Source organism: Ostrea edulis, chromosome 3 (assembly GCF_947568905.1).
Source record: "Ostrea edulis chromosome 3, xbOstEdul1.1, whole genome shotgun sequence".
Classification (NCBI taxonomy): domain Eukaryota; kingdom Metazoa; phylum Mollusca; class Bivalvia; order Ostreida; family Ostreidae; genus Ostrea; species Ostrea edulis.
The window spans coordinates 48,511,093-48,528,655 of NC_079166.1; the positions used below are offsets into that span (position 1 = coordinate 48,511,093).

Genomic DNA, 17,563 nt, shown 5'->3' on the forward strand with positions numbered 1-17,563 from the left:
CATTTATCAAGAATGTTCTGAAGTGCTGTTTTGCATGTCAATGCTTTGGTCTGAAACTTGATTGATTTTCAGTTAAAAAATTGTTTTTATCCAAAAACTCGTATAATGAGTTAAAAACATGCCTTTCTATAATTTTGCTGACAATTACTAAAACTTGTCCCCAGATTTAAAAAGAGGGGTAACTCTACCTATTGGACTTCATAGAAAAACTTGTAGACACTCTGCAGACCAGTTTTTGCTACATTGATTTCATACTTCACATGTAGCTTTGTTATGAAGAGATGAAGAACCCTATTGATTTTGGGATCAAAGATCAAGGTCACTATGGGTCTTAACAGAATAAAAAAAACTTACCAATTGCCTACATTGTAAGGGAATGTTCTGCTTTGCGGAGTCTTGTTTATTTAATAAAACATTATAATTTTGAATGTTGTAGGAAATTGTGAAACAATGATGGAGTTACTAAACTTTGTAAAGAGGCTGTCTCCGTCCAAGGTCAAAGATAGCAGTGGCGGTTCCCTTAGCAAGTCATCTATTGTCAGCAACTTGTCAGCAGGAACCAGTTCAGTGGTAGAGTACCAGTTTATTGTACTAATGTGGTTAGAGTTGCAGATATGTACAGTTGTTTTAGTGTTTCAGAGATTTTTTAACACTTTTGAATTTTATTTTTGCAAAATGAGATTCTCCGATTCAAACACATTTTAAATTCAGCCTGACAGAATTGAGGTGACAGCAGACTTTAACAGATTAAACTTTTTGGTGATGAGAATTGAAGAGTTGGATGGACTAAAACAGGCCCATAAGGTTGCCACAGCAACCATGTCTTCTGCTAAGGTGCAGGCAGCTGTAGGTATGTACTGTATTACAGGAATAGGAAAAACTTAGAATTTCTGATTTATTGAAATTTTCAAATTTGATTTATTACAAGTACAGTATTTGAATTCAATACTTGTAGTACTGCTGAATTTGTTGTAAACATCTGGAGTACATATACTGATTGAAGCTTTGCCTGTTACACATAAATTGTTTAGCAGCTGGAAATTAGGGAATGTGTACTAAAGATCCCTTTTTATTGTAGACAAGGATTTGGATGTGGAGGGTTCTCTGGGGGGCTTCCATATCATGGATGTGTCATCGGAAGATCTCAGACACCAGCATGTCTTCAGTGTGGGGTCAGACTCAGCTCTCCGACATTTTCATGAGGCTCCAATCCGTGACATGTACAAAACTGCCCAGGAGTCCATGTTTCGTAAAGATCAGGAGGAGGCTTTTTCTTTCCGTTTTCTGAAAGGCATGCATCAAGTGAAAACCCTTCAGAACATTGAGGCATCACCAAGGATGAGAAACATGTCAGAACAGGAGGAAAAAGTGATGAATGTTCATCTTGAACTGGCCTCCATTTGTTATGTTCACTCACCAAAACTGTTGCATGACATAGCTGACTGTTTTTCTGACTTCAAAGATTATACCAGTTCAGTAGCGACAACCATTAAGTCTGCTGCCTCTGAGGTAGCCACTAAAATCGTCAACAAGCGGTCCTCAGATGTTTTAACTCTGGAAAGTTTTTCAAATTTAAATGAAAGTACATTTTACTCAAGCCTTTCACTGGATGAAACTAGTCAGTTGGAAAATTTCAGTGATGAACCAGAAACTAAAATTATTCTGAATGCACAATTAGAAACCCCTGTGATAGTTATTCCAAGGACTTCTTCAAGTTCTGAAGTGCTGGTGGCACATTTAGGAAAAATCACAATTAATAATTCCCATGATGCAATGCAAGAGGAAGAAGAGGACAGGTCTGTGATATATCATGAGCGATTGAGTGTTGAGGCTAAAGACATGAATTTGTATGCTGTAGACATTGATAATCCAAAATCCAAAGTAGAAATTTCTCTTGATCATAGTGTCATGTACAAGAGTGTATACAATCAGGGTGACTGTGGAGTTCCCATAATGCATGATACAACAGTAGAAATTGTGATTGGACTTGGTCACACAAATGTTTCACAGGAACAAGAAATTGAGACAGTATACTTGGGAGAGGAGTCTTTTAAAAGTAGTCCTGCAAAGACTGTGGCTCCTCAGAATGTGATGGAGGTACTGGCCAAAATTCCCACCCCAATCAAACTAGAGCTTTGTAAAGGAGTATATGAGCAAGTGTTGGAAACAGTGGACAATCTTACATATGATGAAAAAATTCGTGGAATGGGTGCCAAAAATATGTCATCATCTGCTAGTTTTACATCATCACAGAGAGACAAAGAGTCTTTGCATGATATCCCAGAAGACACTGCAAAGAATGATGAGGCAGTTTTATCAAAATCTGAGTCAAAGTCAGAAGATGTGGGAATTATCATGAAAATTTCTTTTGAAGTGCCAGTTTTCAATGTTGAATTGAAGGGAGATTTTGATGAAGGTGAAAAAGGAATTGTGGATCTTAAACTTCACAATTTTTTTCTGGAGTTTGAGAAGAGTAATTCTTACAGTACAAATATTGAAATCCAGCTGCAATCTCTTACTATGGAGGACTTGCTTGTAGGTGCAGATTCAGATTATAAGTACCTCTTAATATCTAGAGTATCAAAGGCAGGTGATCAAGATTACATGAGACCTAGACTTTTCTTGTCCCATTCCTGCCCTGATAGCACCATCTTTATGCCAACAGCCACACTTCCATCATCACTGCCTTCCAGTTTTTATGACAGCATGAGCCATTTGACAAAAGGATCAGCTTCTGATATGGGCGGCCAAAGAGCCTTTCAATCATCTAAAGCTTCAGGATTTAAAAAATCCACTGGGTAAGTTCATGCTTGTGTGTGTAGTTGTCAGACAGGTTCAATCTCTGACAGCTCAGTTGGTAGAGCATTTGACTAGAGATTCAGGGGGCTTGGGTTCAAATCACGGTCTGGTATGTTGCATTTTTTCTATCTTCCTTTACATTTGGTGTGTAGACCAGCCCCTGGAACTGACAGGTGAAAATGCCTGCCAGGGAATAATGATCCTGGATGTCTTCTAGGTGTGAAGACATTTAAAGAGGGAGGAATATAGCGGTCAGCCAGGGTTCATTGCTTATAGCCAGATAGCTCAGTTGGTAGAGCACCTGACTAGAGATTCAGGGGCAGGTTTGAATCCTAGTCTGGTCCATTACATTTTCTCCCTTTCTATTGCATATATAATCTTCCGTATTCAATGTAAGATTGTAAATCATGTATCTAAATCACTAAATAAAATAGTTTTGTTATGTAGCTGAATCATTGTTTATACTGATAAATCATATAGATGTATTTGAAAAGAATTGAAGAAAATAGATGAAATTGTTTTCAATAATATCATGTTTATATATATCCAAAATATTGTTTTGTAGAAAAGACTCATGTCCCCGAACCCCTCCTCCATCACGGCGATCCTCAAGGCGATCGTCTGTAGACAAACTCAAGATGGATGACTTGGTTCACATCAAAGTACAGCTTATTGACAAAAACTCACCAGAATATATAGATCACTATAACAGGGTGAGGTGGAATACATTATTTTTTATGGATATAATGTATATCATTGCATATATGTATCTGATTTTTAGCTCTTCTGAGCCAATTCTCAAAGAGCTAATGCTATGGCCATTTGTGCGGTGTGCGTAAACTTTTTAGAAAAAGGGCTATAACTCAAGAACCCCTTGGCCAATTTTTTTCAAATTTGTTACAGGGTATCATTGGCCCAAGGGCTTTCATACATACTAAATAAAGGGATGTGACACTTTAACAAGGGGAGATAATCAGGAAAATACAAACAAAAGTAGTGGTTGCTAAAAAATCTTCTTCTCAAGAACCACAGGGCAGATTATCACCAAACTTACACATAAGGATGAGGATATGTTGTAGATTAAAAATTGTTCAAGACATTACCCTGGGGCAAAGGGCATGGTCTCAAGGTCACTTCAAAGTTGACCTAAATTTAAATTTTTTTTAAATTCATTAAATCTTAGATATTTTAGTCATTATAAGGACTAGGATCATCAAATTTTGACAGTTGATGCATCTTAGGACCTTGTGTCAAGTTGTCTCAAAAGTAGGTCACGGTGACCTACTTTTTGAATTTTGCAGGTATTTATTTTAAAATTAATTTTGATGCATATCTTGGACACTTTGAAGCCTATGATCATCAAAATTTGTCAGTTGGTGGATCATGGGACCTTGAAATGCGTCAACTGAAAAATAGGTCACCGTGACCTACTTTCTGAATTTTATGGCTTATCATTTATAGATATATTTTAAGTTGTTATTTCAAATACCGAGAGGTTTAGAATCATCAAATGTTGTAAGTTGATGCATCTTGAGGCCTTGAAACATATTTATAAAAAAGTAGGTCACAGTGACCTACTTTTTGAATTTTGCAGATATTCAAATTTCACATTTTCAATTTTAGATGCATATTTTGGGCACTGTAAAACCTAGGATCATCAAACTTTGTCAATTGATGCGTCTTCAGTCTTTGGTTTGTGTCGACCAAAAAGTAGGTCACCGTGACCTACTTTTGGTATTTGACAGCTAAATTACTATATTTCAGACACTATTTGACCTACAATCATCAAACTTTGTCAGTTGATGCATCTTGAGTCTTCGGAGTGTATCGACCAAAAAGTAGGTCACTGTGACCTACTTTTGGCATTTGACAGTTATATTTATATATTTCAGTCACTAATTGACCTACAATCATCAAACTTTGACAGTTGATGCATCTTGAGTCAATGGAGTGTGTCGACCAAAAAGTAGGTCACCTTGACCTACTTTTGGAATTGGACGGCTATATTTATATATTTCAGATACTATTTGACCTACAGTCATCAAACTTTGTCAGTTGATGGGTCTTGCATGTTCGGAGTTCGCTGACCAGAAAGTAGGTCACCATGACCTACGATTGGAATTTGACAGCTATATTTCAATATTCAGATACTAATTGGCTTAAAATCATCAAACTTTGTCAGTTGATATTTCTTGGGTTCTCAAAATGTGTAAACCAAAAAGTAGGTCACATTGACCTACTTTTTTTGAATTCTTAGGATTTAACTAAAGATTTAGAATACTAAGAGGCTAAGAATAGAAATGGTGGGGTTGTACAATTTATCAGAAGAGCGATTCTAGGCCCTTGGGCCTCTTGTTTTTTTAGCTTTATCTGACTGTCATTGCAAAATCTCAAGAAAACTTTTATCATCATTTGAAAGAGTGCACAAGTATAAATATACAGGAGATGCCTAAACAGTAGAAATGGGACAATTTGTCTATGGAAATTTACAGAATTTTGTCATGCACCCTACTGTCCAAAATAATATAAAGCTTTTTAGCTCACCTGAGCCGAAGGCTCAAGTAAGGTTTTCTGATCGAAATTTTTCCGTTGTCGTAAACTTTACATTTTCATATTCTTCTCCAGAAGCATTTGGCCAATTTCAAACAAACTTGGCACAAAGCATCCTTGGGTAAAGGGAATTCAAGTTTGTTCAAGTGAAAGGCCATGCCCCCTTCAAAGGGGAGATAATCACAAAAATGCAAATATAGGAAGGGGTCATTTAAAAATCTTCTCAAGAACCACTTGGCCAGAAGAGCTGAAATTCATATCAAAGCTTTTTATGCCGCCGAGATCGAAGATCGGGGGGCATATTGTTTTTGTCCTGTCTGTCATCCTGTCTGAAACTTTAACCTTGCTAATAACTTTTGAACAATAAGTGCTAGAGCTTTGATATTTCACATGAGTATTCCTTGTGACAAGACCATTTCATGGGTACCAACATTTTTGACCCCTTGACTTTGGAGTTTGACCTACTTTTTGAAAACTTTAACCTTGCTAATAACTTTTGAACAGTAAGTGCTAAAGCTTTGATTTTTCACATGAGTATTCCTTGTGACAAGACCTTTCCATGAGTACTAAACCTTTTGACCCTGACATTTCACCTACTTTTAAAAAAATTGACATTGTTCATAACTTCTTAATGGTAAATATTAGAGCTTTTATATTGCACATGAGCATTTCTTGTGACAAGATCTTTCTACTGGTACCAAGATATTTGTCCTTGTGACATTGGCCATCTTTGGAATTGACCATTATCAGGGGCATTTGTGTTTCACAAACACATCTTGTTAACATAGTGTAACATCACGTCCCCCAGGGGTAGGGTGGGACCACAATAGGGGATCAAAGTTTTACGTACAAATATATAGTGAAAATTATTATTTTATTCATTTATAAATCTTTAAACATCTTCTCAAGAACCACTGGGCCGGAAAAGTTTACCTTTTTATGAAGGCTTTCTGATATAATACAGATTCAAGTTTGTAAAAATCATGCTGATAACTGAGGAATCATTAAAATAGTAGAGAGTGTTTCAAAAATTATTTTCTCAAGAACCACTTGTCAGACCAGAAACATGGAATCTTTACTATATCATCAAAATTCCATTTCTTAAAACTATGACCCCTAAGTCCAGAGTGGTGTCATGAAGTTTTATTTAGAAATGTATCGCAGAGATATGCAATCTTTGAACACTCTTGTTTTCAAATTAATTTTTGTATCAAGCTTAGATATATGAATGAGAAATATGTGTTTCGCTAGATGTTCAGCACACTTATACAGCAGGAACTCACTTACATCATTTTTTATGTCTACAGACAAACCGTTTTATCGATGTGGACTTTAACTGCCTGGATGCCAATGTTAATCTCCAGACCTGGGTGGTGTTGCTGGACTTTTTGGGGATGGGGGCCAAAATTCCTGACGCAAGTCAGCTGGAGAAGGGGGTGGACAATGGCAACCAGAGTCTTTCCCTGTCAGGTAAAACACATATTTCTTTCATGGAAAGTGCTCAGTAGTAGGAATTTTGTATTTTGGTAAAAAAAAAAAATTCATAGCAATAACTAAACCTGTACAAAATCATCCGTTACGAAGAAAATCCATAAGAAAGTTGCAATTTAGTATGTTTATTGTACACTGCCTTTCCCCTCAAATGAATGAAGTGTAATAAAACTATTTTTTTTTAATAGTTTCAGATGAGCCTTCGGTTAACTCAGTTGTTAATCTTAAAGTGGAAAGTTTCACATTGATTCTTAACAAATCAGAGTATGAGTTATCGAGGGCCAATGTTGAGCTGCTGTCTGCTCATGTGAACCTGCGAGATGAGAACATGGCAATTTCAGGTCAGCTCGGTAACCTTTCACTGATCGACAAGTCCCCGTATGGAAAGCTGTACCGTGAGAGATTTGTCACCGTGGGGGATCAGGCTCTGGTGTTTGATATATTCAAGTAGGAAAAGTTTTAACAACATTCACTATCTTAAACTTACTTTTGATGTACATGTACCCAGTGCATGTAATTTTCATGGTACATTGTACTAAGATTCTAAAGATGGAAGAACCTAATCTATAATTTGGTGTGAAGATTTTCACAAATGATATCATGATGAGATTATATATTTCTAACAAAACAGAGTTTTTATTTTGAATTTTTTTGATGTTCATTGTGTAGGTATGGCCCCCCGGATCCTAACCTGGTAAGGGATTGTGACATCAGCGTGAAGTTACAGATGGCATCCGTTCGCTACATTCACACTAACAGGTTCCAGATGGAGTTTGTGGCATTCCTTAAACACTTCCTACAACTCCAGGACGTACTGGGGAGGTACAGGGCTGCCTCCGCGGGGAAACGGGTAAACAAATGCTGTAACTCTGGTTACAACTGAGACCTTTACTAATAATTGAATAATATGAATGTTGTTTTATTTGAAAAATCCACATGCATGTTTGATACACACATGTATATAGCTTGTGCATATAATACTTGTCAGTCTTATAAGTCTTATTTGTAGATCATTCAATATATTGACTGCTTAGATTGACTGCACAACCGGGTAGAGCAGTAAATCTGATGATACTCTCATTTAAACAGGTAACAGACAAGGCTACTAGAGGATCTAGAATTAAACTAGACATCAACGCTGACTCGCCCATCATTCTGCTTCCTCACAGCTCTCAGACAACAGATATCTTAGTGGCTGATTTAGGGAAGCTTACAGTCAACAACTGCTTCATTTATGATGGGGAGCTGGGGACGTTGTCTTATGAGCAGGATGTGAGTGGATTGAAGAGAACTCATTCGCAGGAATCGCTGTCCTCCATGGCAATGTCAGAAACTAGTGAGTTCTCCATAGACAGTTCGTCTGCTGCCACTGGGATGACCCAGAGTCTGTTCGACAGTTACAACCCACCAATGGGAGCTATGGCAAATCCTATGCTTCAGAGTATCTATGGAAACCTGGAGCAGGACCAGAGATCCGAAACCAGTGTGGTCCGGCACAGTGTTGATATTTATGATCCGACAGAGATCGGAAGTACACCAAAGACACCTAACTCACCAGAGGGCAGCAGTGTGGATCCCGAGTTTTTCCCGGATTCCAGCTCTCTGTTCTCTAGTTCAAGTAACCTGACTTCCCAGCATCGGTTACGCATCAATGACAGCATGAGGGAGGGGAAGATTAAGAAGACCTCCTCCACAAGCTCTCTGAATCGATCCAGAACAATTCCCAAGTCTGAAGCTGATCATATATGCTTACTGGACATCCTGAACATTCATCTGAAGGACATGAACTTGTATTCTGCAGAGAGAGTGAACAAACACTCCTACAATGGCTCTGGTCAGGATCTGGAGTTCAAAGCTTTCATGGTTCAAAAACAGGTATAAACTCATAAATGAAGGAGAATGTTCAGATGGGCTTTGCCTGTTCAATATTTTACATAAGGAATAAATGTTCAGATTGTTTGTGCTTAGGGGGAATGAAAACAATTAAGGCATGGAGTAGTAAAATAATAAAAACAAACAAGACACCTAATCCTTTTATTCTTGTTTTGTTAATGTTTTATATCAATTCTGTGTTTTTCAATATTGAGAAAATAGATTGAAGGAGACGGCATAGCTTTATTACTGAAAAAATTGGTTTAAGTAAGTACATGTATTAACGAGTAGGGACAGTTACAGTACCCGCAACGTTATTCTTGACATGATAAACGATAGAACACGATACACGCACGATAGGATAGGATACACGCACGATACGATAGGATACACGGTAAACCTGATAAACGCAAAACCTGATAAACGATCTTCACGATAGACCTGATAAACGCAAAACACGGTAAACGATCTTTACGATAAACGGAAAACCTGATAGAAATGTTGTAAATTTAGAAACAATTTAGACAGAACGAAAGTTTGATACGTACATAATAATTACTTTATGTTGATAATAATATTGAAGGATTTCGATATTCAATATATACCTAAAACATATAATTTATTTATCCACGGTTGTACGTTTATTTTTGTTGTTTTTTAAAAATTTTATTTATGTTTTTTTTAAACGTCATTAGAGCTAACATCCGGAAACTAAACTATATACGGTATTGAATTCATTATTTGATATCTATATGAATTTTCTCAGCCAATGATTCTAAAACGTATATTGTCACCTAAGGTTTAATATATGAATCATACAGGGAGTGATTGATTTTTATCTTGCTTAACGTCTCGCTCGAGAATATTTCACTCATATGGAGACATCACCATGACCGGTGAAGAGCTTTTAAATTTAGGCCTATGCTCTGCAATTACGGCCATTAAGAAGTGAGGGTTTTTTAGCGTGCCACACCTACTGTGACACAGGGCGTTTGTTTTTAAGGTCATCTCCGAGGACCCGTGGCATTAATTCACACTTGATGCCGAGCGTTTAGCAATTAAACAGGGAATTAACGAAATGTAATATAACGTAGTGATATGCTTCATTAGCTCTCTTATTCTAATGTCTATTATCTTGGATATCAAATAAAACCCAGTAATATTTTGAGAGTAGCGAGGAAGGGGGTTATTTTGCATCAAGCTCTGAGTTCACCGCTCATTCAGCAACTACAATTATTTTCATAATGAACGCTTTAAAAACAATCCACTGCACTACACCATATGCTCATATGTTAGATATTTCTACACTATGAGTGATAATTGATAGTCATAAGTAATTGGAACATATTTATATGAATTGATATTTTGTTAACAAAAAATAAATAAACTATTAAAAACATATACGAAACCCGGCTTGATTTAAAGTCGCAATTTAGAAACGCTTTAAAATGTTTGTGTTTAGCATGTAAAAAATTCAAATAATCATCAAATCCAGCATAAATTTCCAGTATCTACACGTACGACTATTGGTACATGTGTACATGTACAAATAATAAAAAAACCAACGATGACAGCTGAATCATGCCCAATTGAGCAGAATTTTGGGAGATGCAATACTCTTGCACTCTTTTAAAACTTAATCTTCTAAATGTGTGAAATACAATGTCCCTGAGAATGTTTACTGTCAAAACATGGGTGATACACAAAATCAGATAGATAAGAACGTGCACAAGTTCAGTAGTTGGTATATAAGTTGAATACAGGTGAAAAAAATTGGAACAAAAAGAACCATTATTAAAATATATGTAATAAACAATGTAATTTACTGATTTTTCCTTTCAGATCGGAACTTCCTATTTCTCTGTTAGTGTTAATTACAAATAATTGTTTCTAGACAAGGAAATGTTTATGAACTCCAGGTGAAGGAGCTTTCAGTTTTACTGTCCTCGGTTTGCTCGGCAAACCACTGCCTACTTTCCAGACTACTTAGAATGAAATTATGATAAATTTTCACCCTCTCTGGACAGACATATAGCTCTTTTTCTGCCTTAAAATCGACAGCTTTATGTTCTCCTTCAAATATACTGTCTTTCCTCGATTCCTAAAAATAGCTTCTTTAACAAAATGAATAAAGCTTTCGGAAAGTATCTTACTTTTTCATTAGATTTAATATACGATCCCAATAGTTTCTGAAGCTATACGATAAACGATTTTCACGATAGTCGGAAAACCTGATACACGCAGAACACGATACACGATAGACCTGATAAACGCAAAACACGATAGAAAACGGAAAACCTGATACACGATAGGATAGGATACACGCACGATACGATAGGATACACGCACGATAGAGCACGATAGGAATGTCAAGAATAACGTTGCGGGTACTGTAAGACTAGAATGTTACATAAATACATGCTGAACACTTTTTAGTGATAAAATTTTCATTTTAAGATACTTTTGTGAAATTCATATTACCCTGTTTAGCTGACGCTTTCTTTGATTTCAGGGTGGGAGTCCCCTAAAGGAGAAGATTCAACTGACCTTGGTGGTGGAAAGAAATCTGGAGGGAGACATCAGTCACTCTGCTCCAGACTTCAGGGTCAAAGGTGTTCTGTCCTCCGTCCACTGCTCACTAGATACTGCCCAGTATAAACTGGTCAGAGGAATACTGGACCATAACCTGGGGGAAAAACTCCCAGAATTCCAACAGCCCCTGATGTCCCATCTCATGGATCCAGTTATAGATGTAAGGCCATGTGAGATACTGCTTTTCTGATTACTGGTTTTTTTTTAAGCAGACCATGCTCCGCTCTGTCTGTAGGGGCGGTATGTCATTAAGTTCAGTTGAGTAAAGTTGGAGCTACATGTATATGTGAGTTTCCTGTGATATTTTCACACAAAACATGCTGGATATATTTATATTGTCTGCATATTTTTATGCTCCTGAAATCAAAGATTTAGGGGCGTATACATTATAGTATTTGGCCTGTCTGTCTGTGTGTTCAGGGGCCTGTAGTTTTTGGCCTGTCCATCTGTCTGTTACAAAAAATGTAATCAATATCTTTCAAATCATAAGAGGTACTGCTTTTGTATTAAGCATGTGCATTTCTTATGAGATTTGTTGACCTTGTGACCTTGACAGTGACCATTGACCTAGTTTTTGGAAATTTTCAAAAAAAAACCTTAATGTTTCCCAGTTCCACTCTGTTGTGATCTGGGGGCATCAATGCTTCACAAACACATCTTATTTTTAACGTTCTGATGCATGTGCATTGTATTGTGGACAACTATTATTGCAGGTCCAGTTTTAATGCTGAGGATTTTATTTTCACCAAATTTTGTAAAATTAGTTCACAACGTATTTGTTTTTGCTTTATATTGTACATTATTTGCTTTAACAGGAAGACAATCCTCTGAATTATAAATCAACAGCATATATCTCTCAAAAGTCTTCACAAAATGTTCCAGATTTATACATTATTCATAAATATTTGATGTCTGATTTTTGTAGACTGTGCTAAGTGGTACAGTCTGGCAGGGCATTGCTATGGCAATTGATCTGAACAATGTAACTGTGGAGCTGTTGTTGGCCCGTGCAGATGGCTCTGAGTGTCCCGAGCAGTCACTGGCCAAGTTGGACTTCATTTGCTCCACCCTTAAATTTGACAGCTACTCCGACCAATCAAAAGATATAGATCTGGTGTCAAATGAGATTGTCATCAGTGACACAAGATTCAGGGGTTAGTAGTTGTCAATGAGCTTCATGTCAATGTTTCATGTGTACATTGTGCTTACATCGTATATTGGTGTATTAGAGTTCAGCACACCTGCAGGTCAGGGACAATCTGTTTAAATCATGGATCACGGTCTCTTGATGCAATATGAATACAGATTTATAATTTGGCAACTACACCAAAGTTGGCAAAATACAAATTTTGTTAATTTAAGTTTGTGTATAGCACTGTCTTTATGAATAACATCAGATGAGCTTTCTCCAGTAACATGTAGATGGGTATCATGCATATACTTTGTGTATTGTAATAATTATGATTTCTCGTTTTCAGTCATGTTCTAAAATTTACTCGCTGCTTGCTGGAATGTTGTACATACTTTAGATCAGTATTTCAAATTCATCTTCTAACTTGTACTTGCTCAATTGTAGTTAACTGACCTATCTTGTGTGTTTTGACAGATGCCCCTGTAAATAGTTGACTGTCCTATCTCATATGTTTTGACAGATGCCCCTGTAAATGTCTGACTGACCTATCTTTTGTGTTTTGACAGATGCCCCTGTAAATGTCTGACTGACTTATCTTGTGTGTTTTGACAGATGCCCCTGTAAATAGTTGACTGACCTATCTTTTGTGTTTTGACAGATGCCCCTGTAAATAGTTGACTGACCTATCTCGTGTGTTTTGACTTATGCCCCTGTAAATAGTTGACTGTCCTATCTCATATGTTTTGACAGATGCCCCTGTAAATGTCTGACTGACCTATCTTTTGTGTTTTGACAGATGCCCCTGTAAATGTCTGACTGACTTATCTTGTGTGTTTTGACAGATGCCCCTGTAAATAGTTGACTGACCTATCTTTTGTGTTTTGACAGATGCCCCTGTAAATAGTTGACTGACCTATCTCGTGTGTTTTGACTTATGCCCCTGTAAATGTCTGACTGACCTATCTTTTGTGTTTTGACAGATGCCCCTGTAAATGTCTGACTGACCTATCTCGTGTGTTTTGACAGATGCCCCCGTAAATAGTTGACTGTCCTATCTCATATGTTTTGACAGATGCCCCTGTAAATGTCTGACTGACCTATCTTTTGTGTTTTGACAGATGCCCCTGTAAATGTCTGACTGACTTATCTTGTGTGTTTTGACAGATGCCCCTGTAAATAGTTGACTGACCTATCTTTTGTGTTTTGACAGATGCCCCTGTAAATAGTTGACTGACCTATCTCGTGTGTTTTGACATATGCCCCTGTAAATGTCTGACTGACCTATCTTTTGTGTTTTGACAGATGCCCCTGTAAATGTCTGACTGACCTATCTCGTGTGTTTTGACAGATGCCCCTGTAAATAGTTGACTGTCCTATCTCATATGTTTTGACAGATGCCCCTGTAAATGTCTGACTGACCTATCTTTTGTGTTTTGACAGATGCCCCTGTAAATGTCTGACTGACTTATCTTGTGTGTTTTGACAGATGCCCCTGTAAATAGTTGACTGACCTATCTCGTGTGTTTTGACATATGCCCCTGTAAATGTCTGACTGACCTATCTCGTGTGTTTTGACTTATGCCCCTGTAAATGTCTGACTGACCTATCTCGTGTGTTTTGACAGATGCCCCTGTAAATGTCCGTCCCAATGTGTTTGAGAGGATCCTCCAGCCCGGCCCTCGCAGTAAGAAATCCAAGTCCTTCCAGCTGGAGCTCCACTACAGGTCCAACCAAGAATCCAACAAGTTTTCTGTCATCCTGAACAACATGAAACTCATGTGTATCTTTGACTGGATTCTGTCAGTCCGGGATTTCATTATGGAGAGTCCGGAAGACCCTTTTGCTTTGGGTATGTCACTTATATTATGAGGAAACAATGAGATTCACTATTAGTGCTGGTGTCAATCCAGTATTTAAAATTACTGTTGTTCTGTTCTTGAATTTCTTTACTTAAATATTTTTGAAGTTCCTTTTAAACACTATGTTATTCCTCTCATTAACAGTCCACATTAAGTGTTTAAAAAAAATAGAGGGCATTAAATGTGTGTCTAGAATGTGAGAGGGCATTAAGTATGTGTCTAGAATGTGAGAGGGCATTAAGTGTGTCCAGAATGTGAGAGGGCATTAAATATGTCCAGAATGTGAGAGGGCATTAAGTGTGTGTCTAGAATGTGAGAGGGCATTAAGTATGTGTCTAGAATGTGAGAGGGCATTAAGTGTGTGTCTAGAATGTGAGAGGGTATTAAATATGTCCAGAATGTGAGAGGGCATTAAATATGTCCAGAATGTGAGAGGGCATTAAGTGTGTGTCCAGAATGTGAAAGGGCATTAAGTGTGTCCAGAATACAGAGAGGGCATTAAGTGTGTGTCCAAATAACTTTGTAAAAACTGTATACTTGTGTGATAATTTGCATTGAATTGATTGGAATGTGAATGGAAGCTACTCCCTCCCATGCAAAATTCCCACAATTCCTTGAATTTCATCTTTAATACTTAATACTGAATATCATAATTAAGCAAATTAAGCAGATTGAATTGTTTTATGACAGAGAAAGTGGCCAGTGATGGGAATGTGGAGATGGGTTCACCTGAGGTCAACAGACAGACGTCGAAAGATTCCAACAAGGCCACCAGTCCGTTGACCGTGTCCAGTGGTATCATGACAAAGAGAGGACCGATTGTAGAGGAGGTAGGAACACGCTTTATATACATGTCAAAATGTTGAAGGAAAACATGAATGTGATCAGAAAAAGGAAAATGTGTATCATGTTCATTGTTTATTATAAGAAGATCAGACAGAAAATGTGTATTATGTTCATTGTTTATTATAGGAAGATCAGACAGAAAATGTGTATTATGTTCATTGTTTATTACAGGAAGATCAGACAGAAAATGTGTATTATGTTCATTGTTTATTATAGGAAGATCAGACAGAAAATGTGTATTATGTTCATTGTTTATTATGCATCGAATCCTTGAAAAATTTACATTTGGTGTGGTGAGAGAAATTTAAAGTTTTACAACATTTTGGGTTGGAGGAGGAAATACATGTATATGTGGAGAAGAAAAATATGGAAGTTCAAGTTGATTGAAAATTCAAACCATTAGGGAGTATCCATTATGAATTTTACTCTGTTAATTAAGCCTCAAATTCACTTGTTACCTGCATTATCAAATGTATAGAGGATATAGACAGAGAGCATTTTAAAGCAAAATCATATTGAGATACAAATTTTGAATGGCACGATTGAATGATGCTGACAATTGGCATGTAAATTAAGCTGCTTTCTGTAAATTAACAGCATTATGAAAGCATGCAATGATGTAAATGCAGATCAAGCTGAATTTCATATGTTGACAAGAATTCAGATTGCAATTAAGTTTTTAAAAAAGGAGTTTAGAGTGCAGTTTTTAGGTCTGAGAATTTTTAAACATATTCCAATATAATTTTTTCTAATTATAAATATTGTTTAGCCAGTTTTGCAAAAAATCTTATAAATACTGTAATTTCTTTATAGTGTAGTGCTTGAGGATATCTGTATAAGTATAGACAGAGTATCTGCAGAGGATGAAAATTGCATAGTTACTCCAGATTATTTCAATGTTTAGTTGATCACAACTTATTGTGCACCCCACCCCCACTCCTTTTAATCAGAGGGAAATCACTTGTGCATAATTATGAAAAATTGTAGGCCATTTATTGAAGAAAACGAAAAACATTTTGTCAATTTTATTTTTATTTCAAGATGTTGAGCTAGAGGATTCGAAAAACTTGACATGTTTATGAACATCCAATTCCAGAGCAATGTGAAATATGCTTTATTAGGTCACCTGAGTAAACTCCTATGACCTATTGCAATTGGTTTTCGTCTGTCGTCGTGCGTTAACAATTGAACATTTTTAACTTCTTCTTAATAACTACCAGTCCAATTCTTTTCAAATTTGGTATGAAGCATCATTGGGACAAGGGGGACATAAATTGTAAATTTCAGGACTCCAACACCCCTGGGGCCCTAGGGATGGGGCAAAAACTGCCCAAAATTGACCAATTTTCAAAAATCTTCTCAAGAAGCACACACATGTAAGAAAAACTAAATGCATAGTAATGTAGAGCAGGAAAGCCTCTACCAAAATTGTAAATTTCATGATCCCCGGGGTAGGGGTTCTGACCCCAGGATGGGGCCAAACTTGTTATATAGTGTTTATGTGTAAAACACTTAAATTACATCTTCTTTAATGCTATTAATAGTAAATTGAAAGTAAATAGATATTTAGAAAGAACAGGTAGTCTTTTACCAAAATTGTAAATTTGATGATCCCAGGGGTAGGGGTTTTGGTATCAGGGTGGGGCCAAAATGGTCAGTTATTAAATGTGTGAACAATAGACATTTTTAACTTCTTCTTGATAACTATCATTCCAATTCTTTTCAAATTTGGTATGAAACATATTTGGAACAAAGGGAACATAGATTGTAAATTTCAGGATTCCTGCACCCCTGGGGCCTTAGGGGCAGGGCAAAAACTGCCCAAAAATGACAAATTTTCAAAAATCTTCTCAAGAACCACACATTTAAGAAAAACTAAATACATAGTGACGTAGAGCAGGAAAGCCTCTACCAAAATAACATTTTCTTTAGTGCTTTTGATACTAAATGGATGGAGCAGGTAGTCTTTTACCAAAATTGTAAATTTGATTTTTCCCCAGAGTAAGGGTTTTGACCCCAGGGTAGGACCAAACTTAGTATATAGTATTTATGTGTACATTTGCTGATACTGTATAAAATCTAAATGCATACTTAGGAATAGCAGAAAAGGATGTACAAAAAATGGTGAATTTCACAACCCAGGGTTATGACTCTTGGATGGGTTCAAATTAATCATATCTTTTGATGTTTTAATGTTAATACACTTATTATTTAAAGCCTTTCATCAGTGTGTGCACTTCTGAGGGCAGTGAAGTTTTAAGAACACATCTTGTTTTATACTGTTGCTGAACATTAGAATTTAGCTTAGATATACAGAACAGGAACTTTTTTTCTAGATTGTTAGCCTGTGGGCCTCTTGTTTTTGTATTTATGTTGTGCAGATTTGTACATTCTCTGTGACATCATTTAATGAAATATGGTG

The 17,563-nt window shown here is 36.7% G+C and overlaps 1 protein-coding gene across 1 annotated transcript in view; it reads left to right on the forward strand.

Annotated features, from left to right (window-relative positions):
- The window catches only part of LOC125674125 (intermembrane lipid transfer protein VPS13D-like), a 110,199-nt gene that overhangs the window by 42,071 nt on the left and 50,565 nt on the right, over nucleotides 1–17,563 (forward strand). Inside the window, exons 26-37 of the mRNA XM_056158017.1 lie at nucleotides 437–570; nucleotides 712–850; nucleotides 1,079–2,798; nucleotides 3,365–3,512; nucleotides 6,657–6,819; nucleotides 7,029–7,287; nucleotides 7,510–7,690; nucleotides 7,930–8,715; nucleotides 11,225–11,464; nucleotides 12,230–12,458; nucleotides 14,061–14,285; nucleotides 14,986–15,125. Coding sequence (XP_056013992.1) covers nucleotides 437–570; nucleotides 712–850; nucleotides 1,079–2,798; nucleotides 3,365–3,512; nucleotides 6,657–6,819; nucleotides 7,029–7,287; nucleotides 7,510–7,690; nucleotides 7,930–8,715; nucleotides 11,225–11,464; nucleotides 12,230–12,458; nucleotides 14,061–14,285; nucleotides 14,986–15,125 — 4,364 coding nt within the window. The remainder of the gene's footprint in view (nucleotides 1–436; nucleotides 571–711; nucleotides 851–1,078; nucleotides 2,799–3,364; nucleotides 3,513–6,656; nucleotides 6,820–7,028; nucleotides 7,288–7,509; nucleotides 7,691–7,929; nucleotides 8,716–11,224; nucleotides 11,465–12,229; nucleotides 12,459–14,060; nucleotides 14,286–14,985; nucleotides 15,126–17,563) is intronic.